This window comes from Engystomops pustulosus, chromosome 10, assembly GCF_040894005.1.
Source record: "Engystomops pustulosus chromosome 10, aEngPut4.maternal, whole genome shotgun sequence".
Lineage (NCBI taxonomy): Eukaryota > Metazoa > Chordata > Amphibia > Anura > Leptodactylidae > Engystomops > Engystomops pustulosus.
Genome location: NC_092420.1, coordinates 89,495,010 through 89,516,608, shown reverse-complemented (window position 1 = coordinate 89,516,608; position 21,599 = coordinate 89,495,010). Strand labels below are relative to the sequence as shown.

Genomic DNA, 21,599 nt, shown 5'->3' with positions numbered 1-21,599 from the left:
TTTGTCTGCAGTAACCCAAGGGTTAATGCAGACATGATAAGCAGGAATAGTCTGTTTTGTCTGTGTTGGCCTAGCTAACACAGACACATTTGTAATGTCCGCAATGGGACTGCTTATTATGGAGTAGGGGTAGGCTGATAGTGGGACTCCTACTCCGCCCGGGCTTCGGTCCTGGGTTTGTGAATTGCCCACAGGTGCAGGTCACAGGCCTCGTTAGGGCCTGATTTAGTCTGCAGGCCAGAAGCAGTAGGAGAGGCCCTACCTGGAGAGCTGAAAGCGAGATTGCATTCTCACAGCAAAGGTAACTGAGGGTCTCCTGTCTTGCTGCTGGCCAAGAGCAGGTGCCAGGCAGCCTGGTACCCGGATAGCTAGGGTCCGTCAAATGTATTAGACAGCGCCTAGCCGGGCAGGAATTACTTTTGTAATGTTTTTTTGCATGTGCCTAAGCCAAGGCTGAAGTTGTGTTCTGTTTTGCAAGTGTGAATAAACACTTAAATTGAACTTTAAACCTGCGTGTGTCCCTGCTTCCTGCACTGCTACCAGTCAACTACCAGAGCAATTCCCCACAACATACATGACATTACTTATCCTGTACTGATCCTGAGTTACATCCTGTATTATACTCCAGAGCTGCACTCACTATTCTGCTGCTGGTGCAGTCACTGTACATACATGACATTACTTATCCTGTACTGATCCTGAGTTACATCCAGTATTATACTCCAGAGCTGCACTCACTATTCTGCTGCTGGTGCAGTCACAGTGTACATACATGACATTACTTATCCTGTACTGATCCTGAGTTACATCCTGTATTATACCCTAGAGCTGCACTCACTATTCTGCTGCTGGTGCAGTCACTGTACATACATGACATTACTTATCATGTACTGATCCCGAGTTACATCCTGTATTATACCCTAGAGCTGCACTCACTATTCTGCTGCTGGTGCAGTCACTGTGTACATACATGACATTACTTATCCTGTACTGATCCTGAGTTACATCCAGTATTATACTCCAGAGCTGCACTCACTATTTGCTGCTGGTGCAGTCACTGTACATACATGACATTACTTATCATGTACTGATCCTGAGTTACATCCAGTATTATACTCCAGAGCTGCACTCACTATTCTGCTGCTGGTGCAGTCACTGTGTACATACATGACATTGCTTATCCTGTACTGATCCTGAGTTACATCCTGTATTATACTCCAGAGCTGCACTCACTATTCTGCTGCTGGTGCAGTCACTGTGTACATACATGACATTACTTATCCTGTACTAATCCTGAGTTACATCCTGTATTATACTCCAGAGCTGCACTCACTATTTGCTGCTGGTGCAGTCACTGTACATACATGACATTACTTATCCTGTACTGATCCTGAGTTACATCCAGTATTATACTCCAGAGCTGCACTCACTATTCTGCTGCTGGTGCAGTCACTGTGTACATACATGACATTGCTTATCCTGTACTGATCCTGAGTTACATCCTGTATTATACTCCAGAGCTGCACTCACTATTCTGCTGCTGGTGCAGTCACTGTGTACATACATGACATTACTTATCCTGTACTGATCCTGAGTTACATCCTGTATTATACTCCAGAGCTGCACTCACTATTCTGCTGCTGGTACATACATGACATTACTTATCCTGTACTGATCCTGACTTACATCCTGTATTATACTCCAGAGCTGCACTCCCTATTCTGCTGCTGGTGCAGTCACTTCGTACATACATGACATTACTTATCCTGTACTGATCCTGAGTTACACCCTGTATTATACCCCAGAGCTGCACTCACTATTCTGCTGCTGCTGCAGTCACTGTGTACATACATGACATTACTTATCCTGTACTGATCCTGAGTTACACCCTGTATTATACCCCAGAGCTGCACTCACTATTCTGCTGGTGCAGTCACTGTGTACATACATGACATTACTTATCCTGTACTGATCCTGAGTTACACCCTGTATTATACCCCAGAGCTGCACTCACTATTCTGCTGCTGCTGCAGTCACTGTGTACATACATGACATTACTTATCCTGTACTGATCCTGAGTTACATCCTGTATTATACCCCAGAGCTGCACTCACTATTCTGCTGGTGGTGCAGTCACTGTGTACATACATGACATTACTTATCCTGTACTGATCCTGAGTTACATCCTGTATTATACTCCAGAGCTGCACTCACTATTCTGCTGGTTCAGTCACTGTGTTCATACATGACATTACTTATCCTGTACTGATCCTGAGTTACATCCTGTATTATACTCCAGAGCTGCACTCACTATTCTGCTGCTGGTTCAGTCACTGTGTACATACATGACATTACTTATCCTGTACTGATCCTGAGTTACATCCTGTATTATACCCCAGAGCTGCACTCACTATTCTGCTGCTGGTGCAGTCACTGTGTACATACATGACATTACTTATCCTGTACTGATCCTGAGTTACATCCTGTATTATACTCCAGAGCTGCACTCACTATTCTGCTGGTTCAGTCACTGTGTTCATACATGACATTACTTATCCTGTACTGATCCTGAGTTACATCCTGTATTATACTCCAGAGCTGCACTCACTATTCTGCTGCTGGTTCAGTCACTGTGTACATACATGACATTACTTATCCTGTACTGATCCTGAGTTACATCCTGTATTATACTCCAGAGCTGCACTCACTTTCTTCCACTGGTGACCTGTTATATTCTCGGTGCAGTCTGACCTATCACAGATAGTTTAGATATTAACCCCTCCCTTCCTCGCCCGCTGTTTCGGCCTCCGGTGATGAATCTTTGTCTCCTGGCGGATGTGCTCTGGACCGGTGAAAGCCTCTTGTGATTCTTGGCATCTCTAGAGGCGGCTGGTGCCAGGTCTGGGTTCATTATAATTGGTGGCCATTCCCCCTGCCCACACTTCACCCTCGATCTATGGGACCAGTGGAATGATATCAGGGTCAGCTGAAGGCTCCTTACTGATATCTCTGCTTGCTGTCAGTGATATCTCATAGAGGCTGGGATTAAACAGTGGAACAAACTGTTAGGTCATATTTTCACCTAAAGATGGTAACCTATGCTTATTCTCTACCCCAGGATGATGGGAGTTGTAGTCTTCTGTGCACTTCATGGCATTAATCATCTGACACTAACTCGTTACAGAATGGTGCGGTGCCCAGTGAAACCAAGAGGGACGAGAATGTGAAGAGGGGCAACTGGGGCAACCAGATTGAGTTTGTCCTGACCAGTGTGGGCTATGCTGTGGGCCTGGGCAATGTGTGGCGGTTTCCATACCTCTGCTACAGGAATGGAGGAGGTAAGTGACTCAAGTGCAACAAACAGAACCGACCCGACCCAGCTGTGATGTATAATGTAAACAGTGACTTCAGCGCTCTCCAGATATCAGTGACATTACACAAGAGGAGGGGACAGGTAGCAGTGATATTACACAGGAGGAAGGGACAGATAGCAGTGATATTATACAGGAGGAGGGGGCAGGTAGCAGTGATATTATACAGGAGGAGGTGACAGGTAGCAGTGATATTACACAGGAGGAAGGGACAGGTAGCAGTGATATTACACAGGAGGAGGGGACAGGTAGCAGTGATATTACACAGGAGGAGGGGACAGGTAGCAGTGATATTACACAGGAGGAAGGAACAGGTAGCAGTAATATTACACAGGAGGAGGGGACAGGTAGCGGTGATATTATACATGGGGAGAGGACAGGTAGCGGTGATATTATACATGGGGAGAGGACAGGTAGCGGTGATATTATACATGGGGAGAGGACAGGTAGCGGTGATATTATACATGGGGAGAGGACAGGTAGCGGTGATATTATACATGGGGAGAGGACAGGTAGCGGTGATATTATACAGGAGGAGGGGACAGGTAGCGGTGATATTATACAGGAGGAGGGGACAGGTTGCTGTGATATTATACATGGGGAGAGGACAGGTAGCGGTGATATTATACAGGAGGTGGGGACAGGCAGCAGTGATATTATACATGGGGAGAGGACAGGTAGCGGTGATATTATACAGGAGGAGGGGACAGGTAGCGGTGATATTATACAGGAGGAGGGGACAGGTAGCGGTGATATTATACATGGGGAGAGGACAGGTAGTGGTGATATTATGCAGGAGTAGGGGACAGGTAGGAGTGATATTATACAGGAGGAGGAGACAGGTAGCAGTGCTAGTATACTGGAGTATGTGACAGATATCGGTGGTATTATCTCCTCAGGTGCCTTCATGTTCCCGTACTTCATCATGCTGGTCTTCTGTGGTATCCCGCTCTTCTTCATGGAGTTGTCTTTCGGGCAGTTTGCCAGTCAGGGATGCCTCGGGGTGTGGCGCGTCAGCCCCATGTTTAAAGGTACAGCAAGCAGTGGTATTGCTGTAAGTGTGTGTGGTGCATGGTGTGTGTCTTCTGTCATACATCTCCTGTGTCTCCTCCGCAGGGGTGGGCTACGGTATGATGGTGGTCTCCACGTACATCGGGATTTATTACAATGTGGTCATCTGCATCGCCTTCTACTACTTCTTCATGTCCATGAGCCGTGTCCTGCCCTGGACCTACTGCAACAACCCCTGGAACACGGAGAACTGTGCGGGGGTCCTGAGCCCCTCCAGCAACAGCAGCTTCAACCTCAGCGCCCCCCTGCACCAGGCCCTCAACATGTCCGTGCTCCTCAACCAGACCACCAAGAGGACCAGCCCCAGCGAGGAGTACTGGAGGTAGGTGCACTGACACACTGTGCTGACACCTCTGCATGTGTGATATACAGAGGATGCAAGCATACCCCAGCCAGGAGTACTGGAGGTAGGTGCGCTGACACACTGTGCTGACACCTCTGCATGTGTGATATCTAAAGGATACACCTGGCCCTGCCCCAGCGACATCTCATATCCAGAGGCATAATACTCGTCACGGCTGAGTGTTTGTTGCAGTGGTTTGTTGCTCACTACGGATTGAAGTCTCTCCAAAAGTGGGAAATTTGTTGTAAATCAGCAGATAATACAAGACTGTGATGATGCTTCACCCCCAAAGAGACCAGACCTGTGTCACTGATACATTGTGACAAAGCGTCTAGACAGGAAGGGATTCTGCTCTTGTGTTTATCTCCCTGAGGAATGTCTAGATCAATGCAACAAACCTTCAGCTGTGAGAAGTATAACACAGTTTCCCCAGGGTTTGGGTGACAGGAGGTGTTGCCGCGGCACTTGCCCACTGTTGTCCATTATAAGGCGCCCGCCCTGCGCCGCTTCCTCGTATTGTGAGGGGCAGCTGCGCATTGTGTCAGCGCAGCCATCAGCCGGCGCCTCCTCTGATCATCCCCATAGATAACACACTATGCTGGGACTTGTAGTGCTCAGCCTCACAATGCTGGGACTTGTAGTGCTCAGCCTCACAATGCTGGGACTTGTAGTGCTCAGCCTCACAATGCTGGGACTTGTAGTGCTCAGCCTCACAATGCTGGGACTTGTAGTGCTCAGTCTCACAATGCTGGGACTTGTAGTGCTCAGTCTCACAATGCTGGGACTTGTAGTGCTCAGTCTCACAATGCTGGGACTTGTAGTGCTCAACCTCACAATGCTGGGACTTGTAGTGCTAAGAGTGTCACAATGCTGAGACTTGTAGTGCTCCGGGTGTCACAATGCTGGGACTTGTAGTGCTCCCAGTCTCACAATGCTGGGACTTGTAGTGCTATGAGTGTCACAATGCTGGGACTTGTAGTGCTCTGGGTGTCACAATGCTGGGACTGGTAGTGCTAAGAGTGTCACAATGCTGAGACTTGTAGTGCTCCGGGTGTCACAATGCTGGGACTTGTAGTGCTCCGGGTGTCACAATGCTGGGATTTGTAGTGCTCAGGGTCTCACAATGCTGGGACTTGTAGTGCTATGAGTCTCACAATGCTGGGATTTGTAGTGCTCAGGGTCTCAGAATGCTGGGATTTGTAGTGCTCAGGGTCTCAGAATGCTGGGACTTGTAGTGCTCAGTCTCACAATGCTGGGACTTGTAGTGCTCAGTCTCACAATGCTGGGACTTGAAGTGCTCAGTTTTTACAATGCTGGGACTTGTAGTGCTCCGGGTGTCACAATGCTGGGACTTGTAGTGCTAAGAGTGTCACAATGCTGGGACTTGTAGTGCTCTGGGTGTCACAATGCTGGGACTTGTAGTGCTCGGAGTCTCACAATGCTGGGACTTGTAGTGCTCCGCGTGGCACAATGCTGGGACTTGTAGTGCTCAGAGTCTCACAATGCTGGGACTTGTAGTGCTAAGAGTGTCACAATGCTGGGACTTGTAGTGCTAAGAGTGTCACAATGCTGGGACTTGTAGTGCTCAACCTCACAATGCTGGGACTTGTAGTGCTATGAGTGTCACAATGCTGGGACTTGTAGTGCTATGAGTGTCACAATGCTGAGACTTGTAGTGCTCCGGGTGTCACAGTGTTGGGACTTGTAGTGCTCGGAGTTACACAATGCTGGGACTTGTAGTGCTATGAGTGTCACAATGCTGGGACTTGTAGTGCTCTGGGTGTCACAATGCTGGGACTGGTAGTGCTAAGAGTGTCACAATGCTGAGACTTGTAGTGCTCCGGGTGTCACAATGCTGGGACTTGTAGTTCTCAGAGTTTCACAATGCTGGGACTTGTAGTGCTCCGAGTCTCACAATGCTGGGATTTGTAGTGCTCAGGGTCTCACAATGCTGGGATTTGTAGTGCTCAGGGTCTCACAATGCTGGGACTTGTAGTGCTATGAGTCTCACAATGCTGGGATTTGTAGTGCTCAGGGTCTCACAATGCTGGGATTTGTAGTGCTCAGGGTCTCAGAATGCTGGGACTTGTAGTGCTCATTTTCACAATGCTGGGACTTGTAGTGCTCAGTCTCACAATGCTGGGACTTGTAGTGCTCAGAGTCTCACAATGCTGGGACTTGTAGTGCTAAGAGTGTCACAATGCTGGGACTTGTAGTGCTAAGAGTGTCACAATGCTGGGACTTGTAGTGCTCAACCTCACAATGCTGGGACTTGTAGTGCTATGAGTGTCACAATGCTGAGACTTGTAGTGCTATGAGTGTCACAATGCTGGGACTTGTAGTGCTATGAGTGTCACAATGCTGAGACTTGTAGTGCTCCGGGTGTCACAGTGTTGGGACTTGTAGTGCTAAGAGTGTCACAATGCTGGGACTTGTAGTGCTCGGAGTTACACAATGCTGGGACTTGTAGTGTTCGGAGTGTCACAATGCTGGGACTTGTAGTGCTCCAAGTCTCACAATGCTGGGACTTGTAGTGCTATGAGTGTCACAATGCTGAGACTTGTAGTGCTCCGCGTGTCACAATGCTGGGACTTGTAGTGCTAAGAGTCTCACAATGCTGGGACTTGTAGTGCTCAACCTCACAATGCTGAGACTTGTAGTGCTCAACCTCACAATGCTGGGATTTGTAGTGCTAAGAGTGTCACAATGCTGGGACTTGTAGTGCTAAGAGTGTCACAATGCTGAGACTTGTAGTGCTCCGGGTGTCACAATGCAGGGACTTGTAGTGCTATGAGTGTCACAATGCTGGGACTTGTAGTGCTCAGTTTTTACAATGCTGGGACTTGTAGTGCTCAGTCTCACAATGCTGGGACTTGAAGTGCTCAGTTTTTACAATGCTAGGACTTGTAGTGCTCTGGGTGTCACAATGCTGGGACTTGTAGTGCTAAGAGTGTCACAATGCTGGGACTTGTAGTGCTCTGGGTGTCACAATGCTGGGACTTGTAGTGCTAAGAGTGTCACAATGCTGGGACTTGTAGTGCTAAGAGTGTCACAATGCTGGGACTTGTAGTGCTAAGAGTGTCACAATGCTGGGACTTGTAGTGCTCTGGGTGTCACAATGCTGGGACTTGTAGTGCTCTGAGTCTCACAATGCTGGGACTTGTAGTGCTCCGCGTGTCACAATGCTGGGACTTGTAGTGCTCAGAGTGTCACAATGCTGGGACTTGTAGTGCTCCGCGTGTCACAATGCTGGGACTTGTAGTGCTCAGAGTCTCACAATGCTGGGACTTGTAGTGCTAAGAGTGTCACAATGCTGGGACTTGTAGTGCTAAGAGTGTCACAATGCTGGGACTTGTAGTGCTCAACCTCACAATGCTGGGACTTGTAGTGCTATGAGTGTCACAATGCTGGGACTTGTAGTGCTATGAGTGTCACAATGCTGAGACTTGTAGTGCTCCGGGTGTCACAGTGTTGGGACTTGTAGTGCTAAGAGTGTCACAATGCTGGGACTTGTAGTGCTCCGGGTGTCACAATGCTGGGACTTGTAGTGCTCGGAGTTACACAATGCTGGGACTTGTAGTGTTCGGAGTGTCACAATGCTGGGACTTGTAGTGCTAAGAGTGTCACAATGCTGGGACTTGTAGTGCTAAGAGTGTCACAATGCTGGGACTTGTAGTGCTAAGAGTGTCACAATGCTGAGACTTGTAGTGCTCCGGGTGTCACAATGCTGGGACTTGTAGTGCTCCCAGTCTCACAATGCTGGGACTTGTAGTGCTATGAGTGTCACAATGCTGGGACTTGTAGTGCTCTGGGTGTCACAATGCTGGGACTTGTAGTGCTCCGGGTGTCACAATGCTGAGACTTGTAGTGCTCCGGGTGTCACAATGCTGGGACTTGTAGTGCTCAGAGTTTCACAATGCTGAGACTTGTAGTGCTCTGGGTGTCACAATGCTGGGACTTGTAGTTCTCAGAGTGTCACAATGCTGGGACTTGTAGTGCTCCGAGTCTCACAATGCTGGGATTTGTAGTGCTCAGGGTCTCACAATGCTGGGATTTGTAGTGCTCAGGGTCTCACAATGCTGGGACTTGTAGTGCTCTGGGTGTCACAATGCTGGGACTTGTAGTGCTATGAGTCTCACAATGCTGGGATTTGTAGTGCTCAGGGTCTCACAATGCTGGGACTTGTAGTGCTCAGGGTCTCACAATGCTGGGACTTGTAGTGCTCAGGGTCTCACAATGCTGGGACTTGTAGTGCTCAGTCTCACAATGCTGGGACTTGTAGTGCTCAGTCTCACAATGCTGGGACTTGTAATGCTCAGTCTCACAATGCTGGGACTTGTAATGCTCAGAGTCTCACAATGCTGGGACTTGTAGTGCTCAGAGTCTCACAATGCTGGGGCTTGTAGTGCTCAGTCTCACAATGCTGGGGCTTGTAGTGCTCAGTCTCACAATGCTGGGACCTGTAGTACTCAGGGTCTCACAATGCCGGGGCTTGTAGTGATCGCCCCCTATGCCACTCTATGCCAGGCTCTGGGGAGGCTTCTGCACAGGAAAAGGCTGACAATGCCAATGCTTCCTGGAGGCTTGGAGAAGAGGACGGGACCCCCCAGACTGGCAGCCGAGGCGCAGGAAATGCCTCAGTCTATGGCAGCCCCTAGGCATTGTCCGCAGGGCGCGAGGCTCTGCACGTCTCATTGTCGACAGGGCATCAGCTAAAAACATCAAGATTCTTCTGTGCTCTGCTGTCACATCTGTGCAGTCTCTGGTGGTCTCTGTACAGTACACGGGGGTCTCTGGCGGTCTCTGTACAGTACACAGGGGGTCTCAGGTGGTCTCTGTACAGTACACAGGGGGTCTCTGGCGGTCTCTGTACAGTACACGGGACTCTCAGGTGGTCTCTGTACAGTACACAGGGGGTCTCAGGTGGTCTCTGTACAGTACACAGGGGGTCTCAGGTGGTTTCTGTACAGTACACAGGGGGTCTCAGGTGGTCTCTACAGTACACAGGGGGTCTCAGGTGGTCTCTGTACAGTACACAGGGGGTCTCTGGTGGTCTCTGTACAGTACACAGGGGGTCTCAGGTGGTTTCTGTACAGTACACAGGGGGTCTCAGGTGGTCTCTACAGTACACAGGGGGTCTCAGGTGGTCTCTGTACAGTACACAGGGGGTCTCAGGTGGTCTCTGTACAATACACGGGGGTCTCTGTACAGCACAAGGGGGTTTCTATACAATACACTGGGGTCTCAGTTCAGTACATGGGGGTATCTGGCCGTCTGTAGAGCACACGGGGGTCTCTGTACACCACACGGTGGTCTCAGTCTCTGGCAGTCTCTGACGTGGCTTCTCTCACATCTTCCAGGCGTTACGTGCTGCAGTTGTCAGATGACATTGGGAATTTCGGGGAGGTGCGGCTGCCGATCCTCGGGTGTCTGGGGTTGTCCTGGATCGTTGTCTTCCTCTGTCTCATAAGAGGCGTTAAATCCTCTGGGAAGGTGAGTGACTGGCCCGCAAGTCATGTGACCCATAGCTGTCCCCCCTACACTCCTGTGCCTTGTACCCCCACACTCCTGTGCCTCGTACCCCCTACACTCCTGTGCCTCGTACCCCCTACACTCCTGTGCCTCGTACCCCCTACACTCCTGTGCCTCGTACCCCCTACACTCCTGTGCCTCGTACCCCCTACACTCCTGTGCCTCGTACCCCCTACACTCCTGTGCCTGGTACCCCCTACACCCCTGTGCCTCATACCCCCTACACCCCTGTGCCTCATACCCCCTACACTCCTGTGCCCCGTACCCCTACATTCCTGTGCCTCATACCCCCTACACCCCTGTGCCTCGTACCCCCTACACTCCTGTGCCTCGTTCCTCCTACACCCCTGTGCCTCATACCCCCTACACCCCTGTGCCTCATACCCCCTACACTCCTGTGCCTCATACCCCCTACATTCCTGTGCCTCGTACCCCCTACACTCCTGTGCCTCATACCTCCTACATCCCTGTGCCTCGTACCCCCTACACCCCTGTGCCTCGTACCCCCTACACTCCTGTGCCTCATACCTCCTACATCCCTGTGCCTCGTACCCCCTACATTCCTGTGCCTCGTACCCCCTACATTCCTGTGCCTCGTACCCCCTACATTCCTGTGCCTCGTACCCCCTACATTCCTGTGCCTCGTACCCCCTACACTCCTGTGCCTCGTACCCCCTACACTCCTGTGCCTCGTACCCCCTACACTCCTGTGCCTCGTACCCCCTACACTCCTGTGCCTCGTACCTCCTACACCCCTGTGCCTCGTACCTCCTACACCCCTGTGCCTCGTACCTCCTACACCCCTGTGCCTCGTACCTCCTACACCCCTGTGCCTCATACCCCCTACACCCCTGTGCCTTATACCTCTCTGCTCCTCTCCCTGCAGGTGGTTTATTTCACGGCCACGTTCCCCTACGTGGTCCTCACCATCCTCTTTGTGCGGGGGATCACCCTGGAGGGGGCTGTGGACGGCATCTTGTATTACCTGACCCCGCAGTGGGACAAGATCCTGGATGCCAAGGTGAATCCTCTGTGTTACTGTTTGTGTTCTGCTCGTTCTCTGTCTCCTCCAGTGGAGGGCGCAGCGCCATTTCAGACAGACCGACCCCCAGCATGCCGCAGTGTACTGCAAAACCTGGCATTAGATTGCCCCCTAGTGGCCACAGAACAGCACACAAGTCACCGACATACACATCACAGCAGCACGAGGTGCTCTGCATGAAGGATGGGGTACTAGCTGCGCCCATACCCCCCTGCACGTGCCGGTGCATGAACTCCCAAACCAACTGATTGCAAATGCTAAAATAGTAGTTAAAACACAAAGATCCCAGAGCAGACAGTAACTAATAATACACAGCCCAGAGCAGACAGTAACTAATACTACACAGCCCAGAGCAGATAGTAACTAATAATACACAGCCCAGAGCAGACAGTAACTAATAATACACAGCCCAGAGCAGACAGTAACTAATAATACACAGCCCAGAGCAGACAGTAACTAATACTACACAGCCCAGAGCAGATAGTAACTAATAATACAGAGCCCAGAGCAGATAGTAACTAATAATACAGAGCCCAGAGCAGACAGTAACTAATAATACAGAGCCCAGAGCAGACAGTAACTAATAATACAGAGCCCAGGGCAGACAGTAACTAATAATACAGAGCCCAGAGCAGATAGTAACTAATAATACAGAGCACAGAGCAGACAGTAACTAATAATACACAGCCCAGAGCAGATAGTAACTAATAATACAGAGCCCAGAGCAGACAGTAACTAATAATACAGAGCCCAGAGCAGATAGTAACTAATAATACAGAGCCCAGAGCAGACAGTAACTAATAATACACAGCCCAGAGCAGACAGTAACTAATAATACACAGCCCAGAGCAGACAGTAACTAATAATACAGAGCCCAGAGCAGACAGTAACTAATAATACAGAGCCCAGAGCAGACAGTATCTAATAATACACAGCCCAGAGCAGACAGTAACTAATAATACAGAGCCCAGAGCAGACAGTGACTACTAGTACAGGGCCCAGAGCAGACAGTAACTAATAATACAGAGCCCAGAGCAGACAGTAACTAATAATACAGAACCCAGAGCAGACAGTAACTAATAATACAGAGCCCAGAGCAGACAGTGACTACTAGTACAGGGCCCAGAGCAGACAGTATCTAATAATACACAGCCCAGAGCAGACAGTAACTAATAATACAGAACCCAGAGCAGACAGTAACTAATAATACAGAGCCCAGAGCAGACAGTAACTAATAATACAGGGCCCAGAGCAGACAGTAACTAATAATACACAGCCCAGAGCAGACAGTAACTAATAATACACAGCCCAGAGCAGACAGTAACTAATAATACACAGCCCAGAGCAGACAGTAACTAATAATACACAGCCCAGAGCAGACAGTAACTAATAATACACAGCCCAGAGCAGACAGTAACTAATAATACACAGCCCAGAGCAGACAGTAACTAATAATACAGGGCCCAGAGCAGACAGTAACTAATAATACACAGCCCAGAGCAGACAGTAACTAATAATACAGAGCCCAGGGCAGACAGTAACTAATAATACACAACCCAGAGCAGACAGTAACTAATAATACAGAGCCCAGAGCAGACAGTAACTAATAATACACAGCCCAGAGCAGACAGCAACTAATAATACACAGCCCAGAGCAGACAGTAACTAATAATACAGGGCCCAGAGCAGACAGTAACTAATAATACACAGCCCAGAGCAGACAGTAACTAATAATACAGAGCCCAGAGCAGACAGTAACTAATAATACAGAGCACAGAGCAGACAGTAACTAATAATACACAGCCCAGAGCAGACAGCAACTAATAATACACAGCCCAGAGCAGACAGTAACTAATAATACAGAACCCAGAGCAGACAGTAACTAATAATACACAGCCCAGAGCAGACAGTAACTAATAATACAGAACCCGGAGCAGACAGTAACTAATAATACAGAGCCCAGAGCAGACAGTAACTAATAATACAGAACCCAGAGCAGACAGTAACTAATAATACACAGCCCAGAGCAGACAGTAACTAATAATACACAGCCCAGAGCAGACAGTAACTAATAATACACAGCCCAGAGCATACAGTAACTAATAATACACAGCCCAGAGCAGACAGTAACTAATAATACAGGGCCCAGAGCATCCAGTAACTAATAATACACAGCCCAGAGCAGACAGTAACTAATAATACAGGGCCCAGAGCAGACAGTAACTAATAATACACAGCCCAGAGCAGACAGTAACTAATAATACACAGCCCAGAGTATACAGTAACTAATAATACAGAACCCAGAGCAGACAGTAACTAATAATACAGGGCCCAGAGCAGACAGTAACTAATAATACAGAGCCCAGAGCAGACAGTATCTAATAATACACAGCCCAGAGCAGACAGTAACTAATACTACACAGCCCAGAGCAGACAGTAACTAATAATACACAGCCCAGAGCAGACAGTAACTAATAATACACAGCCCAGAGCAGATAGTAACTAATAATACAGAGCCCAGAGCAGACAGTAACTATTACTACACAGCCCAGAGCAGACAGTAACTAATAATACAGGGCCCAGAGCAGACAGTAACTAATACTACACAGCCCAGAGCAGACAGTAACTAATACTACAGGGCCCAGAGCAGACAGTAACTAATAATACACAGCCCAGAGCAGACAGTAACTAATAATACACAGCCCAGAGCAGACAGTAACTAGTAATACACAGCCCAGAGCAGATAGTAACTAATAATACAGAGCCCAGAGCAGACAGTAACTATTACTACACAGCCCAGAGCAGACAGTAACTAATAATACAGGGCCCAGAGCAGACAGTAACTAATACTACACAGCCCAGAGCAGACAGTAACTAATACTACAGGGCCCAGAGCAGACAGTAACTAATAATACACAGCCCAGAGCAGACAGTAACTAATAATACACAGCCCAGAGCAGACAGTAACTAATAATACAGGGCCCAGAGCAGACAGTAACTAATAATACAGAGCACAGAGCAGACAGTAACTAATAATACAGAACCCAGAGCAGACAGTAACTAATAATACAGAGCCCAGAGCAGACAGTGACTACTAGTACAGGGCCCAGAGCAGACAGTATCTAATAATACACAGCCCAGAGCAGACAGTAACTAATAATACAGAACCCAGAGCAGACAGTAACTAATAATACAGAGCCCAGAGCAGACAGTAACTAATAATACAGGGCCCAGAGCAGACAGTAACTAATAATACACAGCCCAGAGCAGACAGTAACTAATAATACACAGCCCAGAGCAGACAGTAACTAATAATACACAGCCCAGAGCAGACAGTAACTAATAATACACAGCCCAGAGCAGACAGTAACTAATAATACACAGCCCAGAGCAGACAGTAACTAATAATACACAGCCCAGAGCAGACAGTAACTAATAATACACAGCCCAGAGCAGACAGTAACTAATAATACAGGGCCCAGAGCAGACAGTAACTAATAATACAGGGCCCAGAGCATACAGTAACTAATAATACAGAGCCCAGGGCAGACAGTAACTAATAATACACAACCCAGAGCAGACAGTAACTAATAATACAGAGCCCAGAGCAGACAGTAACTAATAATACACAGCCCAGAGCAGACAGCAACTAATAATACACAGCCCAGAGCAGACAGTAACTAATAATACAGGGCCCAGAGCAGACAGTAACTAATAATACACAGCCCAGAGCAGACAGTAACTAATAATACAGAGCCCAGAGCAGACAGTAACTAATAATACAGAGCACAGAGCAGACAGTAACTAATAATACACAGCCCAGAGCAGACAGCAACTAATAATACACAGCCCAGAGCAGACAGTAACTAATAATACAGAACCCAGAGCAGACAGTAACTAATAATACACAGCCCAGAGCAGACAGTAACTAATAATACAGAACCCGGAGCAGACAGTAACTAATAATACAGAGCCCAGAGCAGACAGTAACTAATAATACAGAACCCAGAGCAGACAGTAACTAATAATACACAGCCCAGAGCAGACAGTAACTAATAATACACAGCCCAGAGCAGACAGTAACTAATAATACACAGCCCAGAGCATACAGTAACTAATAATACACAGCCCAGAGCAGACAGTAACTAATAATACAGGGCCCAGAGCATCCAGTAACTAATAATACACAGCCCAGAGCAGACAGTAACTAATAATACAGGGCCCAGAGCAGACAGTAACTAATAATACACAGCCCAGAGCAGACAGTAACTAATAATACACAGCCCAGAGTATACAGTAACTAATAATACAGAACCCAGAGCAGACAGTAACTAATAATACAGGGCCCAGAGCAGACAGTAACTAATAATACAGAGCCCAGAGCAGACAGTATCTAATAATACACAGCCCAGAGCAGACAGTAACTAATACTACACAGCCCAGAGCAGACAGTAACTAATAATACACAGCCCAGAGCAGACAGTAACTAATAATACACAGCCCAGAGCAGATAGTAACTAATAATACAGAGCCCAGAGCAGACAGTAACTATTACTACACAGCCCAGAGCAGACAGTAACTAATAATACAGGGCCCAGAGCAGACAGTAACTAATACTACACAGCCCAGAGCAGACAGTAACTAATACTACAGGGCCCAGAGCAGACAGTAACTAATAATACACAGCCCAGAGCAGACAGTAACTAATAATACACAGCCCAGAGCAGACAGTAACTAGTAATACACAGCCCAGAGCAGATAGTAACTAATAATACAGAGCCCAGAGCAGACAGTAACTATTACTACACAGCCCAGAGCAGACAGTAACTAATAATACAGGGCCCAGAGCAGACAGTAACTAATACTACACAGCCCAGAGCAGACAGTAACTAATACTACAGGGCCCAGAGCAGACAGTAACTAATAATACACAGCCCAGAGCAGACAGTAACTAATAATACACAGCCCAGAGCAGACAGTAACTAATAATACAGGGCCCAGAGCAGACAGTAACTAATAATACAGAGCACAGAGCAGACAGTAACTAATAATACAGAACCCAGAGCAGACAGTAACTAATAATACACAGCCCAGAGCAGACAGTAACTAATAATACACAGCCCAGAGCATACAGTAACTAATAATACAGAACCCAGAGCAGACAGTAACTAATAATACAGGGCCCAGAGCAGACAGTAACTAATAATACAGAGCCCAGAGCAGACAGTATCTAATAATACACAGCCCAGAGCAGACGGTAACTAATACTACACAGCCCAGAGCAGACAGTAACTAATAATACACAGCCCAGAGCAGACAGAAACTAATAATACACAGCCCTGAGCATACAGTAACTAATAATACACAGCCCAGAGCATACAGTAACTAATAATACAGAACTCAGAGCAGACAGTAACTAATAATACACAGCCCAGAGCAGACAGTAACTAATAATACACAGCCCAGAGCAGACAGTAACTAATAATACACAGCCCAGAGCAGACAGTAACTAATACTACACAGCCCAGAGCAGATAGTAACTAATAATACACAGCCCAGAGCAGACAGTAACTAATAGTACACAGCCCAGAGCATACAGTAACTAATAATACAGGGCCCAGAGCAGACAGTAACTAATAATACAGGGCCCAGAGCATACAGTAACTAATAATACAGAGCCCAGAGCATACAGTAACTAATAATACACAGCCCAGAGCAGACAGCAACTAATAATACACAGCCCAGAGCAGACAGTAACTAATAATACAGGGCCCAGAACAGACAGTAACTAATAATACAGGGCCCAGAGCAGACAGTAACTACTAATACACAGCCCAGAGCAGACAGTAACTAATACTACACAGCCCAGAGCAGACAGTAACTAATACTACACAGCCCAGAGCAGATAGTAACTAATAATACACAGCCCAGAGCAGACAGTAACTAATAATACAGAGCCCAGAGCAGACAGTAACTAATAATACAGAGCACAGAGCAGACAGTAACTAATAATACACAGCCCAGAGCAGACAGCAACTAATAATACACAGCCCAGAGCAGACAGTAACTAATAATACACAGCCCAGAGCATACAGTAACTAATAATACACAGCCCAGAGCATACAGTAACTAATAATACACAGCCCAGAGCAGACAGTAACTAATAATACAGAGCCCAGAGCAGACAGTAACTAATAATACAGAGCACAGAGCAGACAGTAACTAATAATACACAGCCCAGAGCAGACAGCAACTAATAATACACAGCCCAGAGCAGACAGTAACTAATAATACACAGCCCAGAGCATACAGTAACTAATAATACACAGCCCAGAGCAGATAGTAACTAATAATACAGAACCCAGAGCAGACAGTAACTAATAATACAGGGCCCAAAGCAGACAGTAACTAATACTACACAGCCCAGAGCAGACAGTAACTAATAATACAGGGCCCAGAGCAGACAGTAACTAATAATACACAGCCCAGAGCAGACAGTAACTAATAATACACAGCCCAGAGCAGACAGTAACTAATAATACACAGCCCAGAGCAGACAGTAACTAATAATACACAGCCCAGAGCAGATAGTAACTAATAATACAGAGCCCAGAGCAGACAGTAACTAATACTACACAGCCCAGAGCAGACAGTAACTAATAATACAGGGCCCAGAGCAGACAGTAACTAATAATACAGGGCCCAAAGCAGACAGTAACTAATAATACACAGCCCAGAGCAGACAGTAACTAATAATACAGGGCCCAGAGCAGACAGTAACTAATAATACACGGCCCAGAGCATACAGTAACTAATAATACAGGGCCCAGAGCAGACAGTAACTAATAATACAGAGCACAGAGCAGACAGTAACTAATACTACAGAGCCCAGAGCAGATAGTAACTAATAATACACAGCCCAGAGCAGACAGTAACTAATAATACACAGCCCAGAGCATACAGTAACTAATAATACACAGCCCAGAGCAGACAGTAACTAATACTACACAGCCCAGAGCAGACAGTAACTAATACTACACAGCCCAGAGCAGACAGTAACTAATAATACAGAGCCCAGAGCAGACAGTAACTAATAATACAGAGCCCAGAGCAGACAGTAACTAATAATACAGAGCACAGAGCAGACAGTAACTAATAATACACAGCCCAGAGCAGACAGCAACTAATAATACACAGCCCAGAGCATACAGTAACTAATAATACACAGCCCAGAGCAGACAGTAACTAATAATACACAGCCCAGAGCAGACAGTAACTAATACTACACAGCCCAGAGCAGACAGTAACTAATACTACACAGCCCAGAGCAGATAGTAACTAATAATACACAGCCCAGAGCAGACAGTAACTAATAATACAGAGCCCAGAGCAGACAGTAACTAATAATACAGAGCCCAGAGCAGACAGTAACTAATAATACACAGCCCAGAGCAGACAGCAACTAATAATACACAACCCAGAGCATACAGTAACTAATAATACACAGCCCAGAGCAGACAGTAACTAATAATACACAGCCCAGAGCAGACAGTAACTAATAATACAGGGCCCAGAGCATACAGTAACTAATAATACATAGCCCAGAGCAGATAGTAACTAATAATACAGAACCCAGAGCAGACATTAACTAATAATACAGGGCCCAAAGCAGACAGTAACTAATACTACACAGCCCAGAGCAGACAGTAACTAATAATACAGGGCCCAGAGCAGACAGTAACTAATAATACAGAGCACAGAGCAGACAGTAACTAATAATACACAGCCCAGAGCAGACAGTAACTAATAATACACAGCCCAGAGCAGACAGTAACTAATAATACACAGCCCAGAGCAGACAGTAACTAATACTACACAGCCCAGAGCAGACAGTAACTAATACTACACAGCCCAGAGCAGATAGTAACTAATAATACACAGCCCAGAGCAGACAGTAACTAATAATACAGAGCCCAGAGCAGACAGTAACTAATAATACAGAGCCCAGAGCAGACAGTAACTAATAATACACAGCCCAGAGCAGACAGCAACTAATAATACACAACCCAGAGCATACAGTAACTAATAATACACAGCCCAGAGCAGACAGTAACTAATAATACACAGCCCAGAGCAGACAGTAACTAATAATACAGGGCCCAGAGCATACAGTAACTAATAATACATAGCCCAGAGCAGATAGTAACTAATAATACACAACCCAGAGCAGACAGTAACTAATAATACAGGGCCCAAAGCAGACAGTAACTAATACTACACAGCCCAGAGCAGACAGTAACTAATAATACAGGGCCCAGAGCAGACAGTAACTAATAATACACAGCCCAGAGCAGACAGTAACTAATAATACACAGCCCAGAGCAGACAGTAACTAATAATACACAGCCCAGAGCAGATAGTAACTAATAATACAGAGCCCAGAGCAGACAGTAACTAATACTACACAGCCCAGAGCAGACAGTAACTAATAATACACAGCCCAGAGCAGACAGTAACTAATACTACACCGCCCAGAGCAGACAGTAACTAATAATACACAGCCCAGAGCAGACAGTAACTAATACTACACCGCCCAGAGCAGACAGTAACTAATACTACACAGCCCAGAGCAGACAGTAACTAATAATACAGGGCCCAGAGCAGACAGTAACTAATACTACACAGCCCAGAGCAGACAGTAACTAATAATACAGGGCCCAGAGCAGACAGTAACTAATAATACAGGGCCCAAAGCAGACAGTAACTAATAATACACAGCCCAGAGCAGACAGTAACTAATAATACAGGGCCCAGAGCAGACAGTAACTAATAATACAGGGCCCAAAGCAGACAGTAACTAATACTACACAGCCCAGAGCAGACAGTAACTAATAATACACAGCCCAGAGCAGACAGTAACTAATACTACACCGCCCAGAGCAGACAGTAACTAATAATACACAGCCCAGAGCAGACAGTAACTAATACTACACCGCCCAGAGCAGACAGTAACTAATACTACACAGCCCAGAGCAGACAGTAACTAATAATACAGGGCCCAGAGCAGACAGTAACTAATACTACACAGCCCAGAGCAGACAGTAACTAATAATACAGGGCCCAGAGCAGACAGTAACTAATAATACAGGGCCCAAAGCAGACAGTAACTAATAATACACAGCCCAGAGCAGACAGTAACTAATAATACAGGGCCCAGAGCAGACAGTAACTAATAATACAGAGCACAGAGCAGACAGTGGGGTACATGTATCCAACTTTTGGCTTGCCTTTTTCTTTTATTTTTAAGGCTTTTCATAGTTATCACTTGAATCCAGACTTTTTTTTTTTTTTTTAAAGTTATTTTGGCAAAAATGTACAGCTGCCCCTGACCAGGCGTAGAAAGTATCTTTGCACTGATTCCAACTTTTGGAGACTTTTTGCAACTTTTGCTTTAAAAAAGTCACAAATTCATTGAAGACCAATTACCACATGTATCAATAAGAAAAAAAACCACACATCTGACCTGCAGAAAAGCCAAGAAAAGTCCCAAAAACCAGACGGACAAAGCCGCACTTATGATACATGTGCGCCAGTGACTAATAATACACACCCCAGAGCAGATAATAAATATCCCTGTAATATACCTCTAATAATACTGGAGACCTCCTAGAGCCCCCTAATAATACTGGAGACCTCCTAGAGCCCCCTAATAATACTGGAGACCTCCTAGAGCCCCCTAATAATACTGGATACCTCCTAGAGCCCCCTAATAATACTGGAGATCTCCTAGAGCCCCCTAATAATACTGGAGACCTCCTAGAGCCCCCTAATAATACTGGAGACCTCCTAGAGCCCCCTAATAATACTGGAGACCTCCTAGAGCCCCCTAATAATACTGGAGACCTCCTAGAGCCCCCTAATAATACTGGAGACCTCCTAGAGCCCCCTAATAATACTGGAGACCTCCTAGAGCCCCCTAATAATACTGGAGACCTCCTAGAGCCCCCTAATAATACTGGAGACATCCCAGAGCCCCCTAATAATACTGGAGACATCCCAGAGCCCCCTAATAATACTGGAGACCTCCTAGAGCCCCCTAATAATACTGGAGACCTCCTAGAGCCCCCTAATAATACTGGAGACATTCCAGAGCCCCCAATAATACTGGAGACATCCCAGAGCCCCCTAATAATACTGGAGACATTCCAGAGCCCTTAATAATACTGGAGACATCTCAGTG

General features: G+C 46.8%; 1 protein-coding gene across 5 annotated transcripts in view; it reads left to right on the top strand.

Annotated features, from left to right (window-relative positions):
• The window catches only part of SLC6A9 (solute carrier family 6 member 9), a 133,152-nt gene that overhangs the window by 105,486 nt on the left and 6,067 nt on the right, over positions 1-21,599 (top strand). For 4 of the 5 annotated variants that reach the window (XM_072128604.1, XM_072128602.1, XM_072128603.1 and 1 more), the window contains 5 exons: positions 3,185-3,338; positions 4,271-4,402; positions 4,488-4,764; positions 10,146-10,278; positions 11,204-11,338. In XM_072128604.1, the coding sequence (XP_071984705.1) occupies positions 3,185-3,338; positions 4,271-4,402; positions 4,488-4,764; positions 10,146-10,278; positions 11,204-11,338 (831 nt within the window). Of the gene's footprint in view, positions 1-3,184; positions 3,339-4,270; positions 4,403-4,487; positions 4,765-10,145; positions 10,279-11,203; positions 11,339-21,599 lie in introns of those variants that run through there. The other variant, XM_072128601.1, reaches the window with a different exon arrangement.